At 47.2% G+C, this 16,661-nt stretch overlaps 1 protein-coding gene across 1 annotated transcript in view; it reads right to left on the reverse strand.

Moving 5' to 3' along the window:
- TTYH3 (tweety family member 3) overlaps window positions 1-16,661 on the reverse strand; it is a 110,253-nt gene that overhangs the window by 55,634 nt on the left and 37,958 nt on the right. The window contains exon 2 of the mRNA XM_054992556.1: window positions 4,119-4,288. Coding sequence (XP_054848531.1) covers window positions 4,119-4,288 — 170 coding nt within the window. The remainder of the gene's footprint in view (window positions 1-4,118; window positions 4,289-16,661) is intronic.

Below are 16,661 nucleotides of genomic sequence, written 5' to 3' on the forward strand. Positions count from 1 at the left end.
ATTACCACTCTTAAAGCGTTATGATCTCTGGGAAGGCTCCTCTTGATGTTTTTAGCATGCTCTGTGCAGCTGCCAGCAGTCAAAATGAAAGCCAGGTCTCATTCTAGAAGTACTTTTTATTGTCTGGTGAGGGTGATAATAAACCCATTTCTACTTTCATGATGCTTGTAACAACCATCTTCTGAGGACCATCTGAAGGCCTGATATGGATACTCTCATCAAAAAGACTGTTCCTCTTTCAAGGGTTTTCATTTCACCATTTATAAATGACAGACTTCCCCAATCTCATGAACCTGAAGCAGGCTACAGTCATTCATACGCAGAGGGAAGAATTAGTTCTGTGTACTTGGAACGCCTTTTTTCACTGAATATTTGCTCTGGCCTAGTTTGTGTCATTATGAATGGCAGTTTCTGGGTAATGGCTACAATTTTTCATTAGAGGTCCCAGGTCTCCCAGTCAGGGCGGGGGATCCCCTGCTCCCAGCACCCCCCACCTCTTACCTGGGTGGCGGTGGGAGGGGGGGAGGTGTGGGCTCCTACATACTCCAAAGCCTTGGTTGTTGCACCAGAAATGATGTTATTCCCAGTGTGACAAAGAAATACCCGCAGGGGGTATTTTCGCTTAAAATCAGCCAATTTCAGTAAGTCCCCTCCCCCCACGCCCCACATCCCCGTTTGGGCCCTGGGGGACCTGGCATCCCTATTTTTTTATTCATGTGATTATGATGGACTGCTTATGCTGACACATATCAGCAAGGCGGGGGGAGTATCACCAATGCAACGCATAGCCACATGTGACATTTTAATTAAGCTGGCAAGAAACAGAGATTTATTTAGATATATTTAACCCAATGGGGGCCCTCGCCTGGATTGCCCAGGTGAGCCTGATCGCATCAAATCTCAGAAGCTAAGCAGGGCTGACCTTGGTTAGTCACTGGATGGGAGACCTACAAAGAAGACCAGGGTTGCAGAGGCAGGCTATGGCAAACCACCCTGTCAGAAGTCACCATAAGTCAGCTATGACTTGAGGGCACTCTCCACCACTCCACCCCCATGGGGACCTGAAGCAGCTTACCACATCATTCTAATGTTCTCCATTTTATCCACACAACAACAACCCTGTGAGGAAGGTTAGGCTGACAGAAGGTGACTGGCCTCCCAAGGAGCTTCCATAGCGGAGAAGGTGTGAGATAAAGATTTTAGGCCTGTGGGGATTATGAATTTTAGCTAACAATTGTTAAAACTTGTGTTTTTCAGACCAACAAGCCACAGAGCATGTAAAAGGAGAAGCTGGGTGTGTAATTTTTCTATCATGCAGCAAGTGACAAGAGCTGGCCGTCTGTTTTAGCTTCCTTTGGAAGGAACAGGACAGACACAACTAACAAAGTGCAGCTAACCACATAGGAACTAATCCCGTATAATGTGTACAATTTATTAAGTAACTGACTTGTCCAGGTGTGGACAAAGAGCTGAAGGAATGAGGGAATAAATGAAAGTATGGGCAAAAGTGGGCTAAAGACTCAGGCCAGAAGGAGACCTGGTACAGCAGACCACCAGCTGGAAGGTCTCCAAATGACCTCCATCACAGTGGCTGGAAAGTGCTGCCATCAGCTCCCTATCAGGGAAAAAAGGGTATGTCACAGAGGCCATGGGCAGACACAGGGCAGAAAAGTTCCGGGCCATCTGTAAGCCAGTATCACCCTGCCAGGTCACTGTGGAGCAGGAACACCCCACCAAGCCATGAGACCTGAATCTAGGGGTGCTAAAACCCATGCATGGTAACACTTCCCAAAAGAAAGGTACCATGACCTGGGGCCTGTAGACCTCAAGGAAGCCTGGGGCCTTCCAGTAAATTTCCAAGAAGCCTGACTACCAATTTCCCTGCAGGCCTACAGTTCCCACTTAAGGATTGGACTAAGGAAAAATGGAGGAAGAAAGAAGGCCAACCAGAACTAAGGAGGCCAGGCCATGGGGAAAATGACGTAAGGCCCTCTTGAAGAAGGAAGGCATTTTTCTCCCAGGAGTTGTGTGGCAAAGAAGCAGCTACCAGCAGGAGAGGATCCCTCACCCAGGGTGAGTGGGTTGGTTAGGAAGCATTGTTTTCTTACCATCCCTTCTATGTGTTTATTCTGCCTTGCTTGTTGAAAAGTGCCCCTGATGTTGCTCACTAGCGTTCTTTTGTCCCTAGGGTTGCCAGCTCCGTGTTAGGAAATTTCTGGAGAATGGAGGGGGGCAGCCAGGGGAGGGGAGGGTTTGGGGAGGGGAAGGACTTCAGAGGGGTATAATGCCTTAGAGTCCACTCTCCAAAGCAGCCAATTTCTCCAGTGGAACTGATCTCCATTGCCTGGAGATCAGTTGATCAGATTCTAGGAGATTTCCAGACCCCACCTAGGGTTTCCAGATACCCGCCAGTGCCGGGCAAACTCTTGGGGATTTGTCCTCTTGCTCGCTGATCCACAAGGAACTGGTGGAAGGTGGTAAGCCCCCCAGAGGTTGCCGGCCAGTGGCAGGCACCACGGTACGAGCACTCCTGGGAGAGGGCAGTGACATCCCTTCCAAAAGTAAAGTCAATGCACCTCCCACGGGAGCATTCCCACACTTTGTTTGGGGCCAACACTCTAATCATTGCGCTCTCTTGGAAAGGTTATGGAAGCAACAAGACAGCAAACTGCAACCACACCCCTGTAATATATAAACTGGGCCTACTTCTCTCAGTTTAGAAGACAACAGCTTTGGCTCCAGGGTTGCCAACATCCAAGAAGAGCCTGGAGTTCTCTCAGAATTACGACCGATCTCCAGACTACAGAAATCAGTTCCCACGGAGAAAAGGGCAGTTTCAGGGCATCCCCATGGAGCTTCCTCCCTTTCCCAAACCCTGTCCACCCCCAACCACAACCGAATCTACAGAAATTTCCCAAACTGGAGATGTCACCCCTACCTGCCTTCCCTACTTTCATTCTGTTCTCTTAACAGAGCTGGAACTCTACACTGAAATCCAACGTAGGGGCTTAGATGGAATCTGTCTCTCCAATATGACTGATATAATTTCCACGGCTAAAAGCCAGAGAACTTACCGCTAAATCATGTTGTGAAAATATGACTTAAAATCTTCAAGCAGTACTTATGATTGCCATCACGGTCAAACTGGCCTTTCCCAGGACCTGGAAGCCCTCCCCCGCACCAAGGTCCAGAATTCACAGGCAAGCGATGAAAGTAAAAGAAACTGAGAGCGGGACCACAAGTGACGCCTGACACAGGTTGGACACTTGTCAGCTTCCCTCAAGTTTTGGCGGGAAATGTAGGCAGCTTGGCGGAATGTTGGACAAGTGACAGTTGAAAAGTCCATTGGACAGCAGTCAGAGAGCGAAGCTGCAAGACCAGGACGCCTACATTTCCCATCAAAACTTGAGGGAAGCTGACTAGTGTCCAACCTGTGTCAGGCGTCACTTGTGGTCCCGCTCTCACACAATGGTCTACCAGCAAAACAGAGATACTTCCAGAACAGACTCACTGTGGACAAGGGTTGCACAGAGGAACTGTGTGAGAAATAGAGTTCTTAATTTTGCATGGTTTTTATTGTTTAGGTGGACATGTTGGTTTTGCACTTCTTAACGTATATCTTTTTACTGTATACAACACATATGTTTTTAATGTTTTTATTTAAAGTATTTATTTAGAAAATTTATACGCTACCTTGCTGCCTAATGAGGGCCATGAAGGCAGCTAACCGTTAAAACAAAATCATATAAAAAATCAAAACTAAAAAAATATCAAAAAGCACATAAAGAAATAACTAGCGGGCAGGATAAAAACCAATGTAGTAGTATTTGAAGTAAGTTTACTACAAAACTACTTTGACTTAATAAGCCTGATGACCATGGAGCAAGTGAGTCATTTATTATTGTTAAGTAAATTGTTTACCATTGTGAAATTCAGCACGCTAAGCAGCTGAGTATTATTTAGCAGTGTTGAGTAAAGGCTGTGTTTGATAAGCCGCAGCTCTGCATAAATCACTGGGAAGTGGCACTAGCACAGCAGGCTCGTTCTGGTCTTGTAAAGTCAGCTTTGGCTAGCTGCTGCAGACGGAGGCAAAGGGCAGGGAAGGAACCCAAACTCACCTGCAGACCAGCGTTGCTATGATGACGCACCAGGCGGTGCAACAGCAGTCCGCATTCAGTTGCTCTTCGCTCTTCCGATGCCGACAGCACAGCCAGAAGGAGTAGAAGAGGAGGAAGAGGAGATCCAGAGCAAGGCAAGACACAGCAACCCCACCCAACAACAACAGGGCCTGCGGGAGGAGGAGGAAATACAATTAAATAGCAGAACATTCGTAATGCAACATCCATCGCCTTCCTGCTGCTGCCTTCATATGTTCTCAAACTACCCCCAAAACGTATCGATCCACTGCCTACCATATTGCTAATATCCTGATTTGCAATGGACAGGTGTCCTTGGGCATAGCTGTCGCTCATAACAGTTGGTAGACAGTTGAGCATTGCTTCACTGATAACAGCACCAATTGCATGGCTGCTTATGATCTTAAAATTGCCAGTAATCATATCAGCAGATCCTAGCTGCAATCCCAAGATGCAGATTTGTATACTCCTTAATTCACTGGGAGGCATCCATTTTTAAGCTAAACAACTTAAGCAGCAAAATCTATCAAGTCAACACGATACAGCAAAATTTGAGTTTTTAATTGAACATTCTGACAATGACCGTTTTGAGACTGGGAACACACAGCCAGTGAAAGCTAGTTTTGCCTTTTGTCTCATGCAAAGTGCTTAGGAGTTTTTTTTTAACACTGCATAAAAATAAATTAATATTATATAGTCTCGGATCTTTGAGTTAACTCAATATGGCTCCAAAAAATAAGGACTTTCCCTCTTATATCCAGGGCAGAAGTTACAACTGAGAAGGTGGTTAACCAACTATAGTTTAAAACAGGGGTCCCCAACCTTTTTAAGCCTGTAGGCACCTGTGGAATTCTGACACAGGGAGGTGGGTGCAACCACAAAATGATTGCTTCAGGTGGAAGAGTCAACCACACATAGGAAGCCCAAGTGCAGGGTTGAGGAGGGGTAGTTTAAAAAATACACTAGGGAAGAGGAAAGAGAGAGAATAAAATGAATGGTGGCAGCAGCTGCTGGTGACACCACATTCTTTCAAACTGCACGGCCAATCAGATCTTCTGTGGCCAATCAGAAGCCCTGCAGGTTAAAAGCTCACCTCCCCCACCTATTTCTAAAAACACTTGGTGGGTATCAGGAAAGGTGTCTGCAGGCACCATGGTGGAGACGAGTGGTACAAAACAAGACTATTTCCCATTTCCATCTTTCTCTTTCATTAATGAAGACTGGTTCTCAAATAACTGCTGATGCAATGCACTGTAAGAACATAAATAAATTGTCGAAGAGGACCCATTTGATAATCAGAGCTGACAGTGTCTTCTTCAATAGTTGGGGCCCCGGATTCTGTTCCTGGTGATTAGGTTCATGATAAATCTCCACAAGATGTCGACGTGGCAACATCATTCTGGATCGGAATATCCCAGCAACGGGAGACTTTCTCTTCCTGTTCGCTTCCGCATGGGAGAATCCATCTCTCTTTTGACACTGCTGGACGGCAACTCATTTTTAACAGTGTCATGTTTTCAATTCGGGCCGGCAGCTCTGGCTCCATGCATTAGATTGCCTTTGAGCTGGGACACAAGCAAAGAATCTCTTTAACACCCCCCCCCACACACACACACGCACGAACGCACACAGCTCCCCATTGTGAACAGCAACAGAAGTTTTAGCAGGCGTGCATGTGCACACACAGCCTGTTATATTAAATTGTGAGACTGTGGACTAGGAACAGTACTTTGTTTTTTAATTGCAAAAAAGAGGATGCAGCCCTTCATCCCAAGATACAAAGGCCTCTTTAAACCTCGACACACACATCGCAGAGTAAGGGGCAGAAACCAGAGCCCTTGGTATCTCCACTTGCATACAATATGGAATGGTCAGAGCATCTGACTAAGATCAGGGAGACCTTGAGTTCAAACCCCCACTCAGACAAGCAACAAGTTGGGTGACACTGGCTCAAGCTCATTCATGTCACGAGATTGTTGTGTATCACATATACTTCCTTAAGCTCCTCGGGCAAACAGTAGGATAAAAAAATGCGACAAATCGTTCAAATGCATGAAGGAGAGGCAGCAAGAAGCCTCTGCAGCTGTATGGAGCTTTGATGAAGCAGTCTCTATGCTACCCATAGCAGAGCTGGCCTGGAAGGGGTGCTTTTAGGATAGAGGTCTGCCTCTTCCAACCCACTAATCCAACACAGCCCTGGTACAGCACTTGTTTCGCCAAAAGCATGCGGAAACCCATTGTGAGAGGTTCATTTTTTTTTCTTTTTGCCTGGTAAATGTTAAGTTTTGGTTTTGGATGTGCCTGGGACCACCCGTCATACTCTCCGGGAATCACACAGCAAATGGGATGGTGCAGCTATGGTACTACAGAGTCAGCATTGGCTATCACCACTCAAGGCAAGCAAATCCAAGGGGGAAGGGAAAGAGAAGGAGAAAGACAGGGTAATACTTCCTGAATAAACCAATACTTTTGAAGTGACTATAAATAAAAAAACGGATGGGCACCCAATTTGTTCCCCCAAAGGAGCGAGTGGTCTCCAATCAGTCCCCAAACCCACAGTCTATTGCTTTCCATCAGCCCTCAAACCCACAGACGACTGCAGGGCTCAACAAATCCCAGACGCCAGGTAGCCCCGACACCTTGAGATTTCATCTCTTAAGCAGTTGCCTTCTAGACTGGCTCTGATATTCAATTAAACAGAACTTTTTAAAACAATAAGGAAATTATGAGAGACTACGGAGAAGTTAGGTTAGGGTTAGAAGTTATCTTTTTGCTGTGGTGATGATAAACATACTTGTCTTTGCGTGAAAAGTGCTGTGAAGTTGCAGACTACTCGTGGCTACCCTGTCAGGTTTTCAAAGCAAGAGATACAGAAGTGGTTTTACAGAAGTGGTTTTCCATTGTCTGCCTTTGTGTAGCAACTCTAGTCTTCCTCGGTGGTCTCCTATCCAAGTGCTAACCTGGGCTGACCCTGCTTAGTTTTGTCATAGCTTAAGTAAAATTAAGATAACCTGAAGATTTTAAAATTTAGGTTTTGTGGTAGTAAAAACTGTGGTCATTAAAATGCAAACCCTGAAGGCTAGAAAATGAGTTTGTCTCCTAAATTTTGGGGCTGTTTCCTAGAACCAAAGAAAATTTGTCAAGGCCTGCATTGTTGTACATTTCTATGAAAATATCATATGCCATACCTTCGGGTTGCTGGTGTTCAAATTCAGCCTGTATCAACATTAAATGCAGCAAAACCTCCTCTGAGCCCTTGAACTGACTGCTGTTTGGATAGAAATCTGAGAGGTCACAACAGCTGCCAAACGCCACCAAACAGCAAGTCATCTTAAAAGCACCTGGGACGGAACCCAAGTGGGCTTCTGCTGACCCAATAATACTGCTACCCTTCAGTCCACAGACAAATCGGTCTCAGAAGTGTGCAACAGAGAAGACTTCATTTTTAATTGTTTTCATCTCCTGGAATCCTGACAAGATTTACAGAGGTATTTGATTTTTTACCAATAAAATAACTTCCCCTCAGCAATGGAGCTGGTATTAGGAATTCTACTATAAAATTAGAATGGGTTTCTTTTTTAAAAAAGAGGAAGGATAAACAGGTTTCGCTTACCGTAACTGTTGTTCATCTAGGTCTTCCGTGCAGGCACACATGGGACTGCGCACGCGCAGGCCTGCCGATACCGGAGATTTTTATAGCTCAAAGCCACCAGGGGGCGCTCTCGCCTTCCACCGCGCATGCGCGGCCATTTTCCCGCCTAAATGGACTATAGAAGGCGGAGCGCCCCACACATACCCTCAGTTCCCCTTTCGCCGCCGTACTACTCTCAATTTTACCATACAGCGGGGAAGGAGGGAGGGCATGTGTGCCTGCACGGAAGACCTAGATGAACAACAGTTACGGTAAGCGAAACCTGTTTTTCATCCACGGTCTTCCTGTGCAGTCCCACATGGGAGATTATAAAGCTTAATACCTGGGTGGAGGTGCCACAGTAAAGTCACCCAAAAATAGAATGCAACACTGCGGTGCCCACTGCAGTCTCCTTCCGGTCCAGGACGTCCAGCGCATAATGCTTGATAAAGGTATCCGCTGAAGCCCACGTCGCCGCTCTACAGATGTCATGCAGAGGAACACCTCTCAGCAGAGCCGCAGATGACGCCAAGGACCTAGTGGAATGGGCATGCACCTCCAAAGGACAAGGTAAATGAGCAGAATCATAACATGTTAAAACTGTTTGAACAACCCATCTCGCAATAGACTGAGATGTCGCTTTCTTTCCCCTCTTTTGTCCTGCAAAACAGACAAACAAATTAGAATCCAAACGAAAAGGCTTGGTACGATCCAAGTAAAAGAGAAGAGCCCTGCGCACGTCCAACGAATGGAGGGTCCTCTCCGCATCAGAAGACTGCATCGGGAAAAAAACAGGTAAGGCAATGTCCTGAGACAAATGAAACTGAGACACCACCTTAGGTAAAAAGTCAACTTTAGTCCGTAAGACCACCTTGTCCGCATGAAACTTCAAATAGGGGGGTTCTGACGAAAGCGCAGCCAATTCCCCCACCCTTCTGGCTGAAGTGATCGCCACCAAGAAAGCCACCTTCAAAGTAAGGTAGCGTAAAGGACAGGTAGCTAGAGGTTCAAAAGGTTTAGACATCAATCTAGTCAAGACTAGCGGTAAAGACCACTGAGGGACAATAGCCCGAACAGGGGGGTACAAATTATTCAGTCCCCGGAGAAACAATTTCGAAGTGTAGTGGGAGAAGACTGATTTCCTGTCTATAGGAGGATGGAATGCCGAAATTGCTGCCAAATATACTTTAACAGAACTATTGGCCAAACCCCCTAATTTAATCTCCCAAAGGAATTCCAAAACCTCAGGCAAAGAGGAAGAGAAAGGGTCCAAATTCCGGCTGCGGCACCACCCAGAAAAGCGTTCCCATTTGAACGCATAGGACTGTCTCGTGGAAAGGCGTCTAGCATTCAATAAAACATGAGCTACAGCTTCAGAAAACCCCGATTGTGAATTATCAGCCACGCTGTCAGTTTGAGTCGTTGAATGTCGTGATGCAAAACCCCGTGCCAGGACAGAAGGTCTGGAACGAGTGGCAATCTGATCGACTGCGACTGCAATCGAAGGAGAGTGTGAAACCAAGGTTGTCTCGGCCAAAAAGGGGCTATCAGTATGACCGTCGCCCCCTCCCCTTGGATTTTGCTCAGAACCCTGGCCAACAGGGGGAATGGGGGAAATGCATAACACAGAGGACCCGACCACTCGACTTGAAATGCATCCCCATCGGACCCGGGGCCTAGACCCCCCCTGGAGCAATAGCGATGGGCCTTGCGATTGTCCAGTGTGGCAAAGAGGTCCAGTTCCGGGAAACCCCACATCGAGAAGATCGGAACGAGGTACTTGTCCCGAAGAGACCATTCGTGAACATCCCGGTGTAGTCTGCTCAGCTGATCTGCTTGGAGATTCTCCACCCCCGGGATGTGTACCGCTCTCAGCCAAACCGAGTTCTGTATGGCCCAAGTCCACAGCTTCATCGCCTCGGTACAAAGGGTCGCCGATGCCGTGCCACCCTGTTTGTTGACATAAAACATTGCAGTCGTGTTGTCCGTCAACACTTGCACTGATTTGTTGCGCACGGTATCTGAAAAGGAGATCAGTGCATTTGAAATAGCCCTAAGCTCAAGGAGATTAATATGTTCCGAGCGTTCGGCCTGAGACCATGTGCCGTGAGCATAAGCACCCTCACAGTGAGCTCCCCAACCCAACAGGGAAGCATCAGTGGTTACGGACAAGTGAGTTTGACGATAGCCAAACTCCACACCCTTAAATAGATTCGCATCTGCCAACCACCATTCTAACGAGGCCACCACCCGTCGAGGGACTGATAAACGTTTGTTCTGGGAATCAGAGTTGGGAGAAAAACTGGCATTAAACCACATTTGTAATGGCCGCATGAACAGCCTGGCGAACGGAACCACAGCCGTAGTAGAGGCCAAACAACCCAAGAGAGTCTGGATAAAATGAGCTGATTGAAAACGGCAGCGCTGCAGCCGAAGGACCATGCCCTTAATCCTGGCCGCCCTGTCTGAGGGCAGGAAGCCAGCATTCTTGATCCCATCCAAGACTACTCCTATAAATTGTACAGACCGTACTGGGGTCAATTTTGACTTTTTCTGATTAACGAAAAGACCTAACCTAAGACATAAATCTAAAGTCAGGGATACTTGGGTAAACACGTCATCAGCAGAACTTCCAACCAGGAGCCAATCATCCAGGTACGGGAAGATTCGACAGCCCTGTAACCTCAGATGGGCCACCACCACAGCTATACATTTCGTAAAGACCCTAGGAGCAGTAGCTAAACCAAAGGGTAAAACCCGGTACTGGTAAATTTTACCATCATAAGTAAAACGTAAATACTTCTTGTGTTCGGGAAAAATGGAGATATGGAAATAAGCGTCCTTCAAATCAAGGACAGCAAACCAGGAGTGTCTAGGTAAAAGGGTCAGAACCATTTGCAAAGTGACCATTTTAAATTTTCGAATTTTTATCAGTTTATTAAGGGCCCGTAGGTCTAAAATGGGTCGAAGACCACCATCTTTCTTTTCCACCAGAAACAGGTTAGAGTAAAAACCGAAGGGGGCAGGATCACAGGGCACCTCTTCAATTGCACCCTTCTGAATCAGGGTGGCCAATTCAGTTAAGATCTCCGTATGAGGAGGTCCGGAAGAAAAGACAGGGAGACTCAGGTAAGGTAAACTCACAAACTCAACTTTATAACATACTGAACAATATCAGAAACCCAAACATCGGAACCGATGGACAGCCACTCCCTCCAGTAAGCATGTAGCCTGAACCCAAACATAGGCTCAGGTCCCTGTAATTTTCAGAATTGCTTCTGGGCGTGGGGGGCGTCCTTAGCCTGTTGATGCTGAGAACCAGGCTTGGGACGGTGACCTTGTCTGCGCCTGGAAAAGGATTGTTGAGGGCTCTGGTAACTCCTCTGAGACTGATACAAATACCCCTGATAAGGCTGGTACCGATATGATCTGCCCCGCTGAGAAGATCTAACGTAAGGTCTGGCGGGATGCTGAGGAGCATGGTGCGGAACACCATAGGACCGTGCTGTGAGACGATCCGTTCTCTTTTTCGACAGGTATTCATCTGTCTTCTCAGAAAAAAGGAGCGTCCCTTCAAAAGGTAAGTCCTCTACTTTGTTCCTCGTCTCAGGCGGGAGAGCAGTCGTGCGGAGCCACGCAAATCGCCGCAAAACCACTGCAGAGAGCAAGGAACGTGCAGACGTATCGGACAAACTCCTGCTCGTATTAATCTGGTGCCTCGAGAGGCGGGTGGCCTCCTCTTGGATGACACGCAGGAGGGTCCGCTGGTCTTCAGGGAGTTTGGGAAGGAAAGCAGCCACTTTCTTCCACAGGAAGAGCTGGTAAGCCGACATCATAGCCGCATAGTTAGCCACTTTGATGGCAAAAGCAGCAGAGGTGTACAATTTCCTCCCTAGAGTATCAATCTTTCTACTGTCCTTGTCAGTAGGAGCCGACATGGAACCTTGTTTGCCTCTTGCCTGCATCTCCTCAGTGACTAAGGAGGAAGGAGGTGGATGGACAGCCAAGAACGGATGGTTTTCGTCCTTTGTACGATAAAGGCCTTCCACTTTTCGGTTAGTGGCGGGGATAGAAGCAGGCTTAACATTGAGCTTCTTCCACAACTCAACAAAACCATCGATCAGCGGAAAGGCTACGGAAGGAGTGGAACCTGAGTAGATATGCTGGTAGATCTTATCAGTAAATTTCGACTCCGTAGAGGTCGTTTCCAAATCCAGTGCTTTAGCCATTCGCTGAAGCAATTCATTATAGGCCCTGAAGTCGTCCGTCGGCGAAGGTTCTTCCGCTGGGCCAAGCTCAGCATCAGGTGAATCCGAAGGAGGGGACTCATAACTCCTTGGTCGGTTCCGATGGTAATCAACCTCAGAAAGGTGTGGTGTTCCATGCGAGTCGCCATAGGATCGGATCCGAAAGGAAGGAGACATCGAGTCCCTTCGAAAAGAGCGGTCCGATCGGAGCGGACTATCCCCCATGTAGTATGAGGCCGCCCGGCCCTCACTGCTGTATCGCTCCCTCGATCGGCTCCGAGTCGGGTACGGGCTGTATCTACGGCCCGATCCACTCCGATAACTCCGACCCAATCTGATGGACCCGGATTCATGGGAGGTCGATCGCGGGCGTCCCGTAGGGGTCGGGGGTTTCTCTACCGGAACCGGGTCCTCCTGGGAAGAGGTCAAGACAGGAACCGGGTCGGGATCCTTGCGCCTCTTTTCCGGTGGGTCGGAACCGAGCGCACCCGAAGGGGTCGGTAGCGGAGAGGAGAGTAACTGCTCCAGAACCGCCTTGTCCCTTTTGGAAGAATGTTTTCTCTTCTTCTTCTTCTTGTCAGAGTCGGACGGAGCGGATGGTTCTCCCGCTGTCTCCGAAGCGACTGCACCCTGAGACGGTGGAGGCGTCGGTCTTGACACCGAAGGTGTCCAGCTCCGAGACGCAGCTCGATCCAAGGCTGGCGCAGCAGATGAAGTCGAGGGCGGTCGGCTCCGAGGGAGCTTCGGAACCGATGGTGCTGGTTCCGACGCGCTCCGAACCGAGGAGGACGAGCAATCTCTCGGTCTCGACTCCGAATGACTCGGGGAAGGTAAGGCGCGAGGGGTCCTCGAGCTCACGGTTTCGGCCGGCCGAGGAGTGGATCCGGGCGCAGCAGATGGAGGTGCCTTCGCCGGAGGGTCCACAACAGACATAGCACGTTGCCACAGCGAGGCGTGCAAACGGTCCGCCCTCTCAGCCCTGGCCTTCGAAGTAAAGGCACGGCAATGTTTACAGGCCTGGGTATTATGGGTTTCCCCGAGGCAATAAAGGCAATTAGAATGGCCGTCTGACCTGGTCATCTTTCGATTACAGGAGACGCATCGTTTGAACAAAGCAGTATCCGACATCGCGAACGAGTAGAAGAGCTAAAAACCTCATCTATCGGCGGCGAAAAGGAAACTGAGGGTATGTGTGGGGCGCTCCGCCTTCTATAGTCCATTTAGGCGGGAAAATGGCCGCGCATGCGCGGTGGAAGGCGAGAGCGCCCCCTGGTGGCTTTGAGCTATAAAAATCTCCGGTATCGGCAGGCCTGCGCGTGCGCAGTCCCATGTGGGACTGCACAGGAAGACCGTGGATGAATCTCTGTTACTTCACAATAAAAACAATCCAACACATCTGCTGAAGACCAAAGTCCATAGATCTGAAGCATTCCCCACTGAGGAATTCTCTGAGCTTACTCTAATAATAATATTAATAATAACATTCAATTTATATACCGCCCTTCAAGATGACTTAACACCCACTCAGAGCAGTTTACAAAGTATGCTATTATTATCCCCACAACAAAATCCCCTGTGAGGCAGGTGGGGCTGAGAGAGCTAGAAGCTGTGACTGACCTAAGGTCACCCAGCTGGCTTCAAGCGGAGGAGTGGGGAATCAAACCCAGTTCTCCAGATTAGAGTCCTGCACTCTACCATGACACTGAACTGGCTCTCTATGTGCTTTCTTTAAGCAAACAGCAGCATTTGACCATAAATGCACATACAAAGTGGCCTTGGAGTTTAATAAGGAGTTGACCAGACTCAGGACTATCTGCACTTCTAGGCAGCAATTCTTCAGAGTTTCAGGTAGAAGAGAGAGGCTCCTTCTGATACCTGCTACCCAAGATCTTTTAATTGGAGATGCCAGGGACTGAACCTGTGGCCTTCTGTATGCCAAGTAGGTGTTCCACCATGGAACCTTGCTGTCTATAGAATGATACATCACAATTCAGATTGACACTGCAAACAGCCCAGGATTCCAAAATTCAGATACTGGCCGTTTTCACACTGCTTACATCGCGCTGAGCTCCCGGAACGGCAGCATCTTCCTGACTCGATTTCGCGGAGAAATCCGCGAAGTTCTCACGCAAAATCACGCCACTCGCGCGAAATCGCACCAGGAAGATGCTGTCATTTCAGGAGCTCAGCGCGATGTTCTGTGGCTGGTAAGCAGTGTGAAAACGGCCCCCGTTTAGAATATAGATGAACCCATAAAGCTCTCCCACTCTAACTGACCCCCACGGTCAGCAAGCCATTCAATTAATGGGGGAAAAGATGAAAGGCAAAGTGACCGTTTTCTGCAGCAAACATACATTTTTAGAGGCCCAGTATAAGCTAGTATTGTGTAATGGTTAGTGTGGTGGACTGGGATTTGGGAGACCTGGGTTCAAATCCCCACTCTGTCAAGGGTGATCTTGGGCCAGTCAAATGCTCTCCTCCTAACCTACCTTACAGGGTTGTTTTGAGATGGAATGGAGGAGAGGAGAATGATATAAGCCACTTTGGGTCCCCACTGGGGGAAAAGGCAGGGTATAAATGAAGTAAAGCAATAAATTAAAATCTTAGCAGAGAATGGAGGAGAATGGCACCATTTCTGAAAAGATGCAGCACCTTAAAATGAGAAAAAATTTCATGTGTATCAGATTCCTCATAGTCTACTTGCAACTTTAAATGCACTGCAGCACAGCTTGCTTTCCATTGTTCCCTCTAATAAACTGTACTCTTTAGCATACACTCTAACCACTGCCACCATCTGCATATACCAATATGTACATTATACCATAGCAACAACAACAACAAAATTACCAAAGTGGGAAGCTGATTACTAACCCAGCCTCTCTCCTTTGTTCTGGTTCTAAAACAACTGTATTGCCATGTATAGAGTTTTGATGATTACTTTTACATTTATCCCTTCCAAAATATTTGACTTCAAAGAAACATAATAGTAAAAACACCCTCTGACATTCTCAAAATAAGTTTATTTTTTACAATCAAACAGAAGATGTCTGAAGGCACTTGCTGCAAACTTGCGGTCTGCAGGGTTCATTTCACACCATCCTGTGCTCTGAAAACTGTATATTTATTTAATCGTTCAAGAGCTTTTCTCCACCACGAGTTCAGAAATTAGAAGTGGGTTGCAGGAATAAGAAGTAACAGTTTGAAAAAAATGCCAGATGTCTTTTTGCCAAGGCACCTTTAAAAATTTTTTTGTTAAAAAAAGATACAACAAACTCCAGATGTTACCTACTGCTGAAAGGCACTCAGAATTCAACACACCCTTGAAACTGCAGTCTGCAACTAATGGCTCTAGAGCCAAATGTGGTTCAGTGTAGCACCAACTCTTTAGAAAATGAAATCTTCAAGGTAAACGTTATTAGAGGGGTAGGTAAGACGCCAGACTAGCCAGTGTAAAGGGAATGGACAAGAAAATCTTTGATGGGATTAAAGGGTTTCTGAGAGATGATTTACAGGAAGTAAAAAGAGCAAGGTGAACAGCTGCCAGTAATCCAAGTGTGAACCATGCAGAGATATATAAGGCAGCAATAGCATAGGGTGTTCCAGTGTATATTTATGGTGTGTGTGTGTGTGTGTGTGTGTGTGTGTGTGAGAGAGAGAGAGAGAGAGAGAGAGAGAGAGAGAGAGCGTGCACGCGCACGCACGCCATTACCTAATCAAGGTCTCGCAACAACCAATGCTTGGGCTGCAAAAACATGTATCAATTATAATACATGTCCCTTCAGGACAACTTAATGCCATACTCAGAGCAGTTTACAAACTGTGTTATTATTATCCCCACAACAATCACCCTGTGAGATGGAATGGGGCTGAGAGAGCTCTGAAAGAGCTGTGACAGACCCAAGGTCACCCAGCAGGCTTCAAGCAGAGGAGTGAGGAATCAAACCTGGTTCTCCAGATCAGAGTCTTGCCACTCTGACAGAAATCAACATGTCAGATACCTGTAATGTTAAACTGTATAATTCTTTTAATGCGAAGGGGCTTTCTTCTACAGGTTCTCTCCATTTCTTGCTCTGAATTTTGATGTACTTTGCAGACCCCCGCTGCAGAAGCTTGACAGGGCTCCTGTGATATTGTGCCAGAAGATGATATCATCTATTTCTACTGCTTCACTGAATTTCTTGGAAGTGGTAATGGGAAGAAATTCATTTACGACTACCCTCTCAGCAACATTCAATGACCGAAAGATGGTAAAATGTTTCAAAATTCCACAAACGGCCATGAACTTTTGGCCACTTATTAAAGAGGGGTTTCATGTTTCAGAAGGAAGCACCAAAATGTTTCAGCACAAACTGCTGCTAACGTTAATCACTCTAGGACATGCTAATAAATAGGCTTCTACGAAACCAGCCATCCGTTGGGAGTAACTTGCCTTCTGGTGCTCAGATGGCAGCTCTTAATCTACTTAAGATGGCCAGCAACAAGCAGACAGGACTTGGGGAGGAGGATTTCTCATGTGACACCAAGTTCTGAAGCAAGGTTAGAAGCAGCGTGAGTCAACCAGATAGGAAAGGCACGTTTTCTGAAGTAATGCCTTAAACAGGGCCAGCATCAAACACTGAACCTCAAGCATTCCAGTTCACAAACAAC

Source organism: Eublepharis macularius, chromosome 12 (assembly GCF_028583425.1).
Source record: "Eublepharis macularius isolate TG4126 chromosome 12, MPM_Emac_v1.0, whole genome shotgun sequence".
NCBI lineage: Eukaryota > Metazoa > Chordata > Lepidosauria > Squamata > Eublepharidae > Eublepharis > Eublepharis macularius.